At 34.9% G+C, this 14,382-nt stretch overlaps 1 protein-coding gene across 1 annotated transcript; it reads right to left on the bottom strand.

Moving 5' to 3' along the window:
• Positions 1-262: 262 nt before the first annotated feature.
• LOC144968463 (threonylcarbamoyl-AMP synthase-like) lies at positions 263-13,358 on the bottom strand. The gene is made up of 5 exons (XM_078906861.1): positions 12,818-13,358; positions 7,909-8,104; positions 6,529-6,763; positions 4,773-4,909; positions 263-3,288 (listed from the first exon to the last, which is right to left on the bottom strand). The coding sequence occupies exons 1-5, from the start codon at positions 13,248-13,250 to the stop codon at positions 3,204-3,206; spliced, it is 1,086 nt and encodes a 361-aa protein (XP_078762987.1). The 5' UTR covers positions 13,251-13,358; the 3' UTR covers positions 263-3,203.
• Positions 13,359-14,382: the final 1,024 nt, after the last annotated feature.

Genomic DNA, 14,382 nt, shown 5'->3' with positions numbered 1-14,382 from the left:
AGATTTTGTCAGCTGATAATCAAGGACTGGGCTAGGAAAACCATCAAATTACAGCTCTTTACTACAGTTGTAAATGTGTAAAGCATCCCAAAAAAAAAATCATGTGCGTCTTCCTAAAAAGTTTTGAACAAAAATGAACATAACAGCCCGTATTAAAAAATGCAACATGGAATGTTTCAGGCTCAAAACCCTTCTCCAGCCGATGGAATGGTTCAGGCACAAAACCCTTCAAACACAAATAAAACAAAAATGCTTCACAATGTCCCAATGAAATAATATTTTATTGAATTCCCAACAATACTGTTTGGGTCACAAAACAAATTGAAGTGTTTGAGTACATTTTTAAACAGTGTATGATTATTTTAAAAGTAGAAATTAAATAATGTGTATGATCCTCAGTAAAATGTACAAGCGTATAATGAAAGGAAATGGGAAAGAACATGCATATTATACATAAGGTTGCAGCACTGTTTTCTTCTGTCTATCTAGACTTTATGTGCATGAAGCATTATATTTGATCATCTTTGTAAAAATAAAAAAGAGACTGCTTCTGATAAAGACCCACACAGGAGGAAATATTATCTCCGGCTTTCAGTGTTGAGGCATCTCCACCACTATTACCTGCCTTTTAATTGAAAAGGGTAAGCTGAGCAGTTTGAATGAGACAATGCAATTGGTATGGGGTCTCGTCTTATAATAAACTTAAGTGATATTGAGCAATGCTCAGCATGTTCAGTGACAAGATGGATGACAATGATCACAAAACTCTGACCCAGGTATTGTGCCGGTAGTTAAGGTACTTTCCACATTAAGCCCCACTCAATTCAATTGTGAATGAGTACCTAAACTGAAGGGAATGACAGATAATGTCAGAGAGAGAGGGAGAGATAGGATGCATTAAAGGTATTTGGTCCATACGCCTGCTTTGAGAATATATGAAGTAAATTGTCTAGCGTTATGAAAATGAGCTATATAAATGTTCATATTTACCTATCTTAAAAATCTATGAATTCGTGAAAAAATTTTTTTTAAAAACAGCAACTGGCTTTTTGTAAAATTTTATTGAGAATAAAATTCATTCATTAATTTTTTTTTTACATTAAAAAAGCAATTTAAAAAAATAAATAATTAGGCCCCTCTTGCTATACATCATCACACTTCAGAAATGCAATGAAAATAATGTCAGGAATATTTTTAAATAAAAAGCACTTTACCCATACATACAGCACAGAAGGAAATAAATTGAATTTTAAAAAATAATAGCGTTGGGGGTCAAAATTATTCCATACAGCCCATGTTAAATTTTTGCAAACGAGCACAGTATAACTGAAAAATGTAACAATTATAAAAGTATTTCTTACAGATTGATATAAGAGTAACTTGGAAACCTTTCATAAATTAAGGATAATTGTAGTATCTGTTGACACAAATAATTATTTATAAAATCTGCTAGAGCATAATAATCAGTCCTTTAATGTTAGGAAACACCATCTGGTCGCCCTGTTGCCAGATTCATTTGGGCACACCTACAGACTTTATTACTTGACCACTTGGATCGTTAATGGCTGAAAAGATTAGTCTCAACCTACGTTAATTTCCACAATACACAGTAGTATAATAATTAATATAGATGTGCTCCAGTTCATATTAGCCTTATTTCCCCACAAATATTGTGACTGTCAACTGGGGTAACTTTGGCCATGTAGATTCTTACATTTCACTTTAGTACCTATAAGACTACAAAGGAACTTCCTTCGCATTCAGCCCTATAGGTGTCAGATCAAATACAAACCAGGAAAAGACATGATCTATGCTTAATTCCTGTCAAGATACAGTCCATGACATGGAGATGAAACAGAATTGGATCGTATTGTCCTGGTCCACACAATCAACATATCACACGAGAAAATAGAATAACAGAAAGAAACCAAACACAATCAAGAACTATAAAATATATGCCATTTTGTCACAAATGGATGGCCTCAATCAGCAAAAGTCATGCCAATGACCATCAGAAAATACAAGTTCTTGAAAGATATCTTTTCATGGAAGATGATGTACTTCTCCATGGAGAAGCAAGTGTCATCCCAAGAAAAATGCAGAAAGAAATCTTGGACGATACATGAACCGCACCTCGGACAGGAGAAATCAAGGAGGACCAACTGGATGCATAACTATAGATCCAAGTTTGGCTGGTTTGACAATCAGGCTTGTAAATGCCCATTTTTCAAAAGGTCTGAAATTTTTCGTCATTATATTTATAACAATTAATATGTAATACATACTCTACTGACGGATGTGTCTAGACTAGTATCTAGACAAGAGGAATATTGTGAACAGGTGACTATTTACAAAATAATATGAGCAGATCTGTATCTATATTAATTCTCGACATGAAATCAAATTGGAAAATCTACACAGACCCGACTTTAGAATTATTATTTTAAAGTAATAATAATAATAATAATAAGAAGAAGAAGAAGAAGAAGAAGAAGAAGAAGAAGAAGAAGAAGAAGAAGAAGAAGAAGAAGAAGAAGAAGAAGAAGAAGAAGAAGAAGAAGAAGAAGAAGAAAACATTTTAAAAACTGAATATTGAGGGCTGTACCAGAACTAGCGGGGATGTGTATAGTTTTAATGAATAAGAAAAAAAAATGTGTGCATGTGAAATTACAATAACAAACTTGCCAATCAACAACAATCATGAGACTTAATTTTTCATATTTTGAACCAGAATAATGCGTTTTTTTGTGTTTTTTTTTGGCCTTATTTTCAAATAAAAAATTTACATTTTCATTACAAGAAAAATAATGCAATTGCTAATTTTCTAATAAATTCCATGGATGGATCGGATGAACTTAGAACAGGAGTGCATGAAAACCAACTCAAAACCTGTGTTTTGTTATCAAAAATACATCTTTCCTTAGCCCATGCATGTGTCAAAATACAAGAAAACCTTACACTTTCAATGGATGGTGCCACATTTTCATTTTGCTCAATTTCATTTTTTTCACATTTTCTTATATTTGGTTATTTTGGACAAAACTGCTGATTAAAATACTAAATTTTCATACTGGATTGACAAGTCTGTTATAAAATACATGATGATCCACATGGATGGAGGAAATACTTTGCATTCTGACAATGCAAAGATTTGATGTTAAAATTACACTGTCATCAACATTTCAAAACACCATTCCAAAATGCTATCTTTGAGCTTGAAGTGGAAGAGATGTGGCATTTTTGAGATTATATTTGTCTTGGAGAACTTTGACTGTCTGCAAATGGGCACTGCAAAAGTAGAATAACACAAAATATGAATAAAATAAAATTAACATGAATATTATATAAACGAAGATATGCCAGCTCTCACATTCAGCACATAAAAAAAAAAATTACACACAGCACTCTTCTTCCTTAACTGAGCCGCTTTGTGTTAACAGAATTGTCTCTGCCAGAAAAAAATTGTAATATCGCGTAACCGGCGTCATATCTCGTTCCATTTGTTATGTGTTGCTGTTGGTCAGAGACCCAATGTAAAGCGTTTTGAGCATGTTTAGTGGATATTGCACTATTTAAAACCTCAAGTTTGTTTAACTAATCTAGTTCTGTTTAAAAAACTAGAGCTTTTATATAGCCCAATATCCACTAAACGTGCTCAAAGCACTTTTTCCAAAATGTCTACTTTGCGCCGAGTGAGGTTTGAATCCAGAAAACAGAAGAAGTCTGATTTTAATAAAAACTCAAATGTTCTTCTTACACCCCCTTCAATAGCTTTAAAGTCAGCAGAGCAATTGACAAATCTTTTGGCACTTTGAAATTGAGGCATAACAAAATAAAAAGTTCAAAGCAAATGTCAGTGATGAATCTGACAATTAAAAATTGACTGTAAAAATGTATACAAAAGACCCGTTCCAGTCCTTTGACTTTGTACAACCACAGTTTCATTCATCTCAATATAACTAAACTAATTATTCCATTGCTGACAAAAAAAAAGTGTTACGCTTTTGTAGAAGCCTAAAAATAGCACAGACATCCTTCAAACCACTGGCTGAACTCGCATGAGGGGAGCCCAAGTTTGCACATTGACAATGCTTCGCAGAGCCTGAGGCTGGATGGCACGTCGTCATACTAAAAATAGCAGCTGAACAGGGTGTTTGGCTACTTCTTTTTTTTTTTATCTTTCAAACAAGGAACTGAAGAAGGTTGGTGGATTGACTGCGGACCAATACTGGTGGGTTTGAATTCCAATTATGGTCAGAGGATTTACAGGTCTGTTCATTAACACGTCATGCACATCACATGCTATTATGAGTATTAACAGACAACACTAGTAATGTTGTGTCATCAAGTGTGTAGTGGTGTAGTAGTTAATAGCACTATCTTTAGTCGTTGTCTGTATGCATTACCTTGATGCATGTTAAGAGAGAGGGGTTTGCCTGTTTGGTTGTTGAGGAAGTGCTGTCTTATCTTATATTGCGTTTTAAAAAGCTTAATGAGAGAATTGAAGTCTGGAGGGGGAGGGGCATTAATTAAGAGTAATATGATAGGTGTTTTTAGAGACAAATAAGTTAGAAATTGGACTTAATTAATAAACTTTAGTTTTCAGGGATTTCATGGCGCTTGTAATGTTTTAATGTCAGTTAAATGGGTTTGCTCAAATTACAATGCATTGATTAATCTGCTCTCTAAATTCACTTATCTATTTAAAAGTAAAACAGAATGAATCTCATTGACTAGTAAATGTGCTAGCTTTGAAAAATTTAAAAACTCACCTGCCATTCCTGATGATTCTGAAAGTTCCAGTCTCAGAGAGATCCACTACAGTAGAACCCAGACGAGATTCCTCTGTGTCATTGAGAATTCCTCCATTTACCACAAGGTCCAACTGAGGCCAGAGGTGTTGAAACTCCTGAGACAAGAGGTATCGATTTTATGAATAATAATAATACATGATTCTTTCATCTCTTTGTATTTATTAAACAAATTATTTTTATTGTGCCCAATAACACAATGAGCTTGCAAGTGTGTGTTATTTCACGATAAAAATATAGCAAGTTTATTAAATACAAAGAAATGAAAGAATATGTTTATTCTATCCCTCCAAGTAAGATTATTAGATATTTTGTAATCAAATGGCATGTTAATAGTACTATTCACCATAATATTTATCTTTCTCCTTCTGCTTGAATGACAATTTGACCCAAAACAAAAAATGTTGGATTTGTATTCATGCGCACCAAAAGATTATTTTTAATTACCAATCAGCTGTCATTTACACCTAATTTTACACCAATAAAATGTACAAAAATATTCTGCAATCTGTGAATAAAATTTTTATTCAACGCGTTTAAAGCATCATTCAACAATTACATATTTATTAAGAAATAATAGGGTTTTCCAATGAGAGGGGTGGAATAATTTTCCTTTTCTAATACTACCTAATGCCAATAGGTAGTCCACCACCTCAAAACAGCAGTATGTTCCCTAAAAGTCCATTTAAAGTTATAGGATCAGAATATCTTTACCTGATAAGTCAATTATTAGTATCTGATCCTCCCGACATAATACTTATGGGAAGTGGTTGGTCACACATGTTTGTCACCTAAATGTGTGCTTATTTAGCTAAACCTGTCAGAGGTCACATGAGTTGGGTTTTGAGATACGAGCAAATCAAGGTGAAAAACTGTTAAATGTGATTTTTAATTTTTAGCTTCATTGTCGTTATTATTACATTCTGATAAAAGGGTTTTACAATTTGAAGCTTACAGATAATTTAAATTAATTTTTTTTCTGAGCTCCATCAAAGCGAAATACCTTCAAAATTGACACAAATCTGCCTCTTTGGTAAAGGATTTCAATTCAGCCCTGAGGACCGAAACTTTTACCAAAACCCAACATATTACATACCTATTATTTTTTTTGTCCTTGTTAACTTTTTGGAATGAAAGTTATTGCGCATGAATACAATCTAACATTGAATCAGTATAATGACTGCTCAAAGCTACAAACAAAATAAGTTGCGCAATAAGTCCAACATTCCATTTACTGTCTTGTGTAAAATTTTGTGTCATCAATAAAATCATATGGCTATCACTTTTTTTCTTTCAATTTTATATCATAATTTACAATATGAGATATATAAAAGTCAATATCAATATCTGAAAACAAATAATATCACAAAAGACATAAAATCTATGAGTATTGATCGGCCTGTGAGGATGATGCCGCACACGAACCTCCTCCTCTTACAGTATCCCAATGACAATGTCAATCACAAATAAATCTCTACTATATATAATTTAGGCCTTAATATCCAATCACTGAACAGAGGGCACATAAAAAAACCCAGATCTGATGTGAATTCTACACAAGTAAAATGAGCTACTCCTCAGACCCCCCAAAAGAAAGTAGACGATCATTCTTGAATCAAACTTACGTAATGCATTAACCACTGGCAGTTAAATAGGATCATAATTTAAATCATGCTTTAAAAAACATAATAAATCTTGAATGCTTTCCATGACATACCTCGATTTGTAGGCAACTACGGCCGCCACTAATATTGGCACTTGTCAAAGCAATTGGACCACCACACTTCTTTGCCAGTTCTTGCATGAAAATGTTGCCAGGTATGCGAATGCCGACCTTGGACGTGTGTGGATTAAGGGATGGATTCAGCTCAGCACTTCTTTCAAACACAACAGTGACAGGGCCTGGGAGAAGATCAGTCAAAAGCTCACGAGGAACTGTCACCTTGCTCCATCTGGTTATCAGTGAACACAAAAATTAATTAATCAATTAATATTTTTGGTAGAACAAAGAAAATTGGAAAGAAGAATTTTGCTCATAAAACCTTACAAACCCCTTTCAAGCATATAATCTGGGTTTCACTAGACATAAAAGAAATTTTTTTTTTTATAAATATAAAAAAATTCAGACCTTTTCCCATACACATAAACTCCACAAAAGTGAACCAAAAGATTTCTAAATAACATATGTTCAGTGATGAAGCCCATTTCTATGTAAGTGATTACATAAACACTAGAAGCTATGCTTATGTGAGAAAGACTATCGCTTGGAGTGTCATGAATTCTAAGGATTTGATAGGGCTATAATGGTTTATGAATGAGAATAGGGAAATGCAGATCATGCACTCTGGGTGTTACATTGTAGCTTTAAAAAATTTTCTAGTGAGCACTGAGATAGTTAATAATAGACAATAATAGAGGAAATCAGTGGTTCATGCACGACGGAGCAACACCCCATTTGTTGTCAAAGAAAGCATTAAGTGGTTGAAAGAATATCATGGCACTCGGCTCGTAAACGGAGGGACATCTTTACACAGGCAACCCACAGTCCAAATTTAAATGCTTTGGATTTTTTGCTATGAGGATAATAATAATAATAATAATAATAATAATAATAATAATAATAATAATAATAATAATAATAATAATAATAATAATAATACTAATAATAATAATAATAATAATAACTGTATGGTACTGGTATTGAAAGGGTAGTAGTAGGAGTCAAAGAGGATTGGTGTTTGGTTGAAGGGGGGAGTCAATTTGAAAGTGAAAGATGTTCTAGTCTTGTGTTTGCTTCACATGGGTTAGTGCACCCCAGAGACTTGATCAGAAGAGACTCCCTATGTTGGTGGGGGTATTTGAATGTCAAAAACTAACTACCAATACTCGTACATCATGTATATCACCTGTGTGACGTTCACCTGGTTCTCAATATGGTGGCTTGAACTTGATAAAGCCTCGTCATTTTATTAAGTAAACTTTGAAGAAAAAGATTGCATTTAATTTTTCTTTTTTCTTTTCCCCAAAATTGGAATCAGGAATGGTTGGCAGGTCTGATATAGTGTCTAATCAACGACAAAAACATCAACAAGCCTACCTAAAAATATCATCAGCATTTCCTACACTGATAGCAACTGGGTTCTGGTAATTTCTTTGCTTGATATCATAGATTCTGTTGACAGCATCTATTTTCTGTGACAGTCCTGCGATGCCATAAATAGTATCAGTGGGAACTGAGATGACTCCTCCATTCAATAGGCAAGTTGAACAGGCATTGATAGCTTCCTGGAGTTCTAAAAAGAAAAAAGAATAAGAAAAGGAATAAAATGTTATAAACATTGTGCAACTTTTGTGTTTTATTAAGCCCAGTAAACCATCTTCATACATCGCAGTTTAACTTGAGTCACAAACTGGAAACCAATTATTATTCTCTGAACAATTTATTATTAAGTTACCTCTCCCAGATCTAAAAGATCCAGGAAAGCGGTTACCAACGATAACAAAGGAATAGGCATGACTGCTATACACATAATATTATTTTAACAAAAAGTATTTAAATTTCATGTTTCCGTTTCTGATGTTTTTTTCAATCTCATATTAATGATATGGCAGAAACTTACACCAGGAACCAAACTGTGATTGTTTTCAGTTGACAGCCTTCTATATCAGGCAATAAGAACTAAACATGGCACTCTAGATAGTTTACAGAGCTGGAAAATAGAAAATAGCATGGAATTCCATCTTCAGAAGTGCCAGATAATAAATTTCACAAACAACAGGAAAATCATACATTCAATATACACAATACATAACACTGCACTAGAAGAAGTGAGCAAGGTGAAATATCTAGGAGTAACAATAACTAACTTGGAAAGATCATGTTACAAACATATGCAATAAAGCAAACTCTACTTTAGGCTTCCTCAGAAGAAACTTATACAACAACAAGAGGGAAATAAAATTAGAGTGCTACAAGGCCTTTGATAGACCAACACTAGATACAGCAACTCTGTCTGGGACCCTAACCAAGAAATCCAAGAAATCGAATTAATACAAAACAGAACAGTGAAATTTATTAATCAAAACAACAAAGATTTAAAAAAAAAAAATTCAACTGATTTAGATCTTGAACCGCAACAACAGAGAGGAAAGGGTGACAAAGTGACAATATTTTGCAAAGGCCTAAACGATCGAGTGAAATTACCCCTCTGTGATATTCAACAAAATAAGAGTAAGCCATCCAAGTTTATGCTACCACACTCAAGAGTGGATGCCCACTTGTACTTGTTCATATCATCGACATTGAGACACTGGAAGAGTCTCACATCTCCAATGAAAGAAAAATTGTGGTCTGTGGCATATTCAAAATTGAAGTTACAGACTTAAAAGAAGGAAGAAGTTAAAATACTGGGGTTAGTGAGAAAGGTTCAGGATTCAATATTGGGGTGATCCTCAAATGCATAAGAAAGCCAATTAAAATCATTGGACTAAACTGTAATCACACCAGGTTAATGAGAAACGTGTCTTAATTAAATTATAAAATTGAAAATCTCATAAAATTGTTACTGTGAGAGAAAAAAAAAACAAATAATTTATAATACTAATACCTAAAACAATATTCGGTGTAAAATATGATGAAAGTGAGTTGACTGGAGGCATTCCACAGGTTCTTGAGGTAAGGGAAGCAAGTATCAAAATTTAAAAGATTTATTATTCTGATGGGATGAAAAAAAAGTTCGGGCTTGGTTTTTACGGAGGAGACAAAAAATGTGGAAGAATTTTTTTAAAGAAAGAAAAAAAAACAACAATAATTATCCTGCATTTCTCTCCTACCCCCACCTCCCTCCTCATTCCAGTCTCCATGTCTTCTGACTGTCATCCCATACTTAAACTTAACCCCTCAGAGCTAAAAGTTCAGTGTATTATTATAAGCTGAGAGAGAAGTATATCATTAATTGCTGAAAGAGAATATGTTTAAGTAAATATATAATATACATTATATCATAGCTTTCATACACATATGATAAATCACTATAGAAAGTGAATTCAATTTTGAAGGGGGCAGAGGGGTCATTTATATTTACAATACATGTTTCCACGACATTTTTTGTTTGTTTTACAGTTAAGCCATTTTAATAAGTAATTATACAATGGCCGTCGATGGAAAGCATAATAGTAGATATGCTTTTAAAGACTTTTTACTATAGAAAATATAGCCTTATACTTACAATTATAATGAGAAATAATTTTAATTTGAGTAATGTGGAAGGGCTCCCTGGCCCTGGGTTACGCATATTAAAATCAAAGTGCTTATATTCGCAGTAGTACAATGTTGTTTATATGGAAAATACTTCGACAATAGAAAGGGTGGTATCTGATCGTAAGAAAACAGAAATAAAACTACTATAACACTCAAGGAATTTACCCAATGGAAACCGTACGGTGCTCTTATTGGCTAACCAACCAGCGGCCTCGATGAGAAAAATATCCGCCATTGAGACATTGGCTGGGAATCGCGTTACTATAGTAAACAAGCGCTGATCGGCCGTTCATGAAATCTAAGAAAATAACTTCCTGATCGCTCGTTTAACTCAAAATCATTCAAAACGATGTCTCTAAAATGATATAAATGTCACTTCTTAAGGTTTTCTTCACGGTCAAAATCACACAACATTCTATTAATGATTACGTCCGAGGCAAAAAGGAATATTGACAGGTCGACCGAGAGTTGAACTCGTGAGACGACAAACATCAATGCGAAGTGTAGCGATAGTCAAGCTATTGTTTGTCTTGTCCTGTTCTATATAGAGAAAGGGATAAATAGTATAGCCTCGTGTGTGAGTGGTTGCCTGTCATAGTCATGTTTTTAAATTGTTTCTGTTGTTTATGTGTGTAGTGATGACTCTCTCACACTCAATTTCAATGCCGAAAGAGGAATTCCCGCACACAAGAAAGGGGAATTGGGGTGGTATTCGGCGTACATATTGTATAGTATCTAGTTCTAAATAGATAACTGATTAGAATTATATTATGATATATAAACACAATGCCAAATACAATTCCGAAGTTTCCTTATTTCAAATGAAGTAAAGCTCCAAAACCTAATGGTAGTGATTGCAGTACTGGTGTTAGTGAGGTGATGTGGTGTTGGTGGTGGTTGTAGTTGTAGTAGTAATAGTGATGATGATGTGGTGGTGGTGATGATTGTAGTTGTAGTAGTAGTGGTAGTGATGATGATGTGGGGGTGGTTGTAGTAGTAGTGGTAATGGTAATGATATGGTGGTGGTGGTGGTTGTAGTAGTAGTGGTCGTGATGATGATGTGGTGGTGGTGTTTGTAGTAGTAGTGGTAATGATGCGGCTATGTGGTCTAATAGTATGACACTCGCTTTCGGATCGGAAGGTCCTGGGTTTGAGCCTCGCGCTCGGAGCATAGTTGAGTCCTTGGAAAAGGCTCTTTACTCACATTCTCTCACCGTACTCAGGTGTAAAATGAGTACCTGGCCGTTAACAGAGTTGTCTTTGTCCGAAAAATTGTAATATCGCCTAACAGGCGTCATGTCCCGTCCTACATGTTAAATGTTGACCAGGGACCCCTTGTAAAGCGCTTTGAGCACATTTAGTAGATATTGCACTATATAAAGCTCAATTTAAAACAAAAAATATTTCAATGATGATGATATGGTGGTGGTGGTTGCAGTAGTAGTAGTGGTAGTGATGATATTGTGGTGGTGGTTGTAGTTGTAGTAGTAGTGATAGTGATGATGATGTGGTGGTGGTTGTAGTAGTAGTAGTGGTAGTGATGATGATGTGGTTGTGGTGGTTGTAGTAGTAGTTGTAATGGTGATGATATGGTGGTAGGGGTGGTTGCAGTAGTAGTGGTAGTGATGACGATGTGGTTGTGGTGGTTGTAGTAGTAGTGGTAATGGTAATGATATGGTGGTAGTGGTGTTTGTAGTAGTAGTGGTCGTGATGACGATGTGGTTGTGGTGGTTGTAGTAGTAGTGGTCGTGATGACGATGTGGTGGTGGTGGTTGTAGTAGTAGTGGTTGTGATGATTATGTGGTGGTGGTTGTAGTAGTAGTGGTGGTGGTGGTTGTGGTAGTAGTGGTAATGATGATGATATGGTGGTGGTGGTTGCAGTAGTAGTGGTAGTGATGACGATGTGGTTGTGGTGATTGTAGTAGTAGTGGTAGTGATGATGATGTGCTGGTGGTGGTGTAGTAGTAGTGGTAGTGATAATGATGTGGGGCTGGTGGTTGTAGTAGTAGTGTTAGTGATGATATTGTGGTGGTGGTTGTAGTAGTAGAGGTAGTGATGATAATGTGGTGGTGGTTGTTGCAGTTGTAGTGGTCGTGATGATGATGTGGTGGGTGGTTGTAATAGTGGTGGTAGTGATAGTGAAGTAGTAGTGGTAGTGTTGATGATGGAGTGGTGGTGGTCGTAGTGGTGATGAAGATGTGGTGGTGGTGGTGTAGTGGTAGTGATAATGATGCAGTTGTGGTGGTTGTAGTAATTGTGGTAGTGATGAAGTGGTAATGGTGGTTGTAGTAGTAGTGACAGTGATGATGTGGTGGTTGGAAAACACATTATAGGTTATTATAATACATGATTACACACATTCTCTAACTTCATTTTTTGACAGCTTCATTGTGCCATAAATATACGCAACAGTTCTCAAACATTTTATTGTGGATTTTGATATTGTTTGTTGTTTTTCTTGTGTCGTTATGTTGACATAGCGACCGAATGAATGGTAATGCTTACATTCCCAGCCCAAGATATAATGGCGCTGAATGCTTTCATTGGTGGACACTTTTTAGGCTTCGTACGTATTCTCATTCGTTTAATTCTATGATAACATTATAATTATAACTATGTAACTAGATAGAATGATAGATATAAAAATAACTGATTAAAAATTGAATGGAGATCATTTTTTAGTTATGTATCTTTCAAAAACGGATCATTGTTTTAAACATGAAAGTTGCAATAAAGAAGTAAATACCTGGTGTTATCTTGACATCATCACCCAGAGCATTTGGAGATGGCAATTTGATTTCTCTGACCTCGAGAGCGGACATCGTTGAAATCAACGAAGAAGCAGGGGAAAGCAGGTGAGTGTGAGTGTGAGAATTTGTAGCTGAAATCTGATTTGAATACAAAACAGACTTAAACAATGTTTCAACTTTTCTTCCGTGAGTTCTCTTACACCATAAGATCCCTGAGTAACACTTGCGAAATAAGATTGATCGGCAATAGTTGAAGTTGGAGTGGTGAAATCGACGGCGGAGGCGGAGACCGAGAGTAAAAATCGATGTTGTGTCCAAAACTAGAAATAGACTCTTATCAATGGTGCATTTCAATGTACGACCATTAATTTGCTGATATTGGAATCCAAAATAACTTCCGACCTTGCGACATAACAACTTAGAGCCCATGAGAAAATAGAAAAATATATGTCAATGTGTTTCATCAGAAAGGAAACATGCATTTTGTAAACAACCTTTCCATTTGGCCTCCTACTTTCGATTTGTTTCGAGATTCACTTTATGCCAGGTACTTTTATGTGTATAATGTCAAAATGATAACATATAATATTTTTTAAAATACCAAGTTTTCTGACGTCTCTCTTTATAGTATAAATCAAGGTAATAATAGATTCATGTCGTAATATCTACTAATGTTAAAAAGTAATATGACTGACGCATCATTTATGTTTATTTCTCAAAACTACGAGAAAGAAAAGTGGTATTTTTGGGGGCTCTCCAAAATGGCGTTCTGAGATTATTGTGTAACTCTTTAGCAATTGTGTTTTCATTTTATTAAAGTGAATCAATAGATATTGCATGGCCTAATAAGCTTTAAGTTATATTAAAAATTCAATGAATCTCATAACATTTGAATACAAAAAAAAAAAAAGAAATCAACATTCGTGTTCATACGTGAAATGAAGTAAAGTATGTAGCTAGTTCTGTAAATGTCACGTATTGCATTCTATAGAGTGGAACGAAAACATGCTTAAATTCAATTTGGAATTTTCGCGTCGTTTATTAACGTCAAATCTAGAGTACTTCAATTTCAATCCCGTTAAACTTTTTATAAATAATATTTTATTTCCTTGAAAGTGTTGATGAATGATATAATAATAGCCTTGCCATCGGTAAAATATAACTTTATTCGAAGGAAATTGAAAAAATACGCGACTATCCACAGAGTTAAATGGGCTCAGAGCGCTTTACAAGAGTCCCAAGCCAACAACAAAACTTATAAAATATAGGAAGAGACATCTCCTTCTTTGTATGAATTGACTGAGTCAGTCAGGAGACTGAATATGTATGTTGATGTGCATAAGCAGAAGGAGAAATATGTATAAACACGCGCGCACCCACCCACCCACCCACACACACACACACACACACACACACACACACACACATACAACAACGCTCAACATGTTGGACGAAAAGCTAAGGCGCTATTTCAATTGTTTTCCGAAGGGACAACACTGTTATCGGCCAGGTACTTCTTTTACATCCGTGTGATGTGAGAAAATGCGAGTACAGTGCCTTT

Source organism: Berghia stephanieae, chromosome 3 (assembly GCF_034508935.2).
Source record: "Berghia stephanieae isolate SIO BIC M18660-M18661 chromosome 3, UCSD_Bste_1.3, whole genome shotgun sequence".
In the NCBI taxonomy this organism is placed as follows: Eukaryota; Metazoa; Mollusca; class Gastropoda; order Nudibranchia; family Aeolidiidae; genus Berghia; species Berghia stephanieae.
This window is presented reverse-complemented; position numbering and strand designations above follow the sequence as displayed.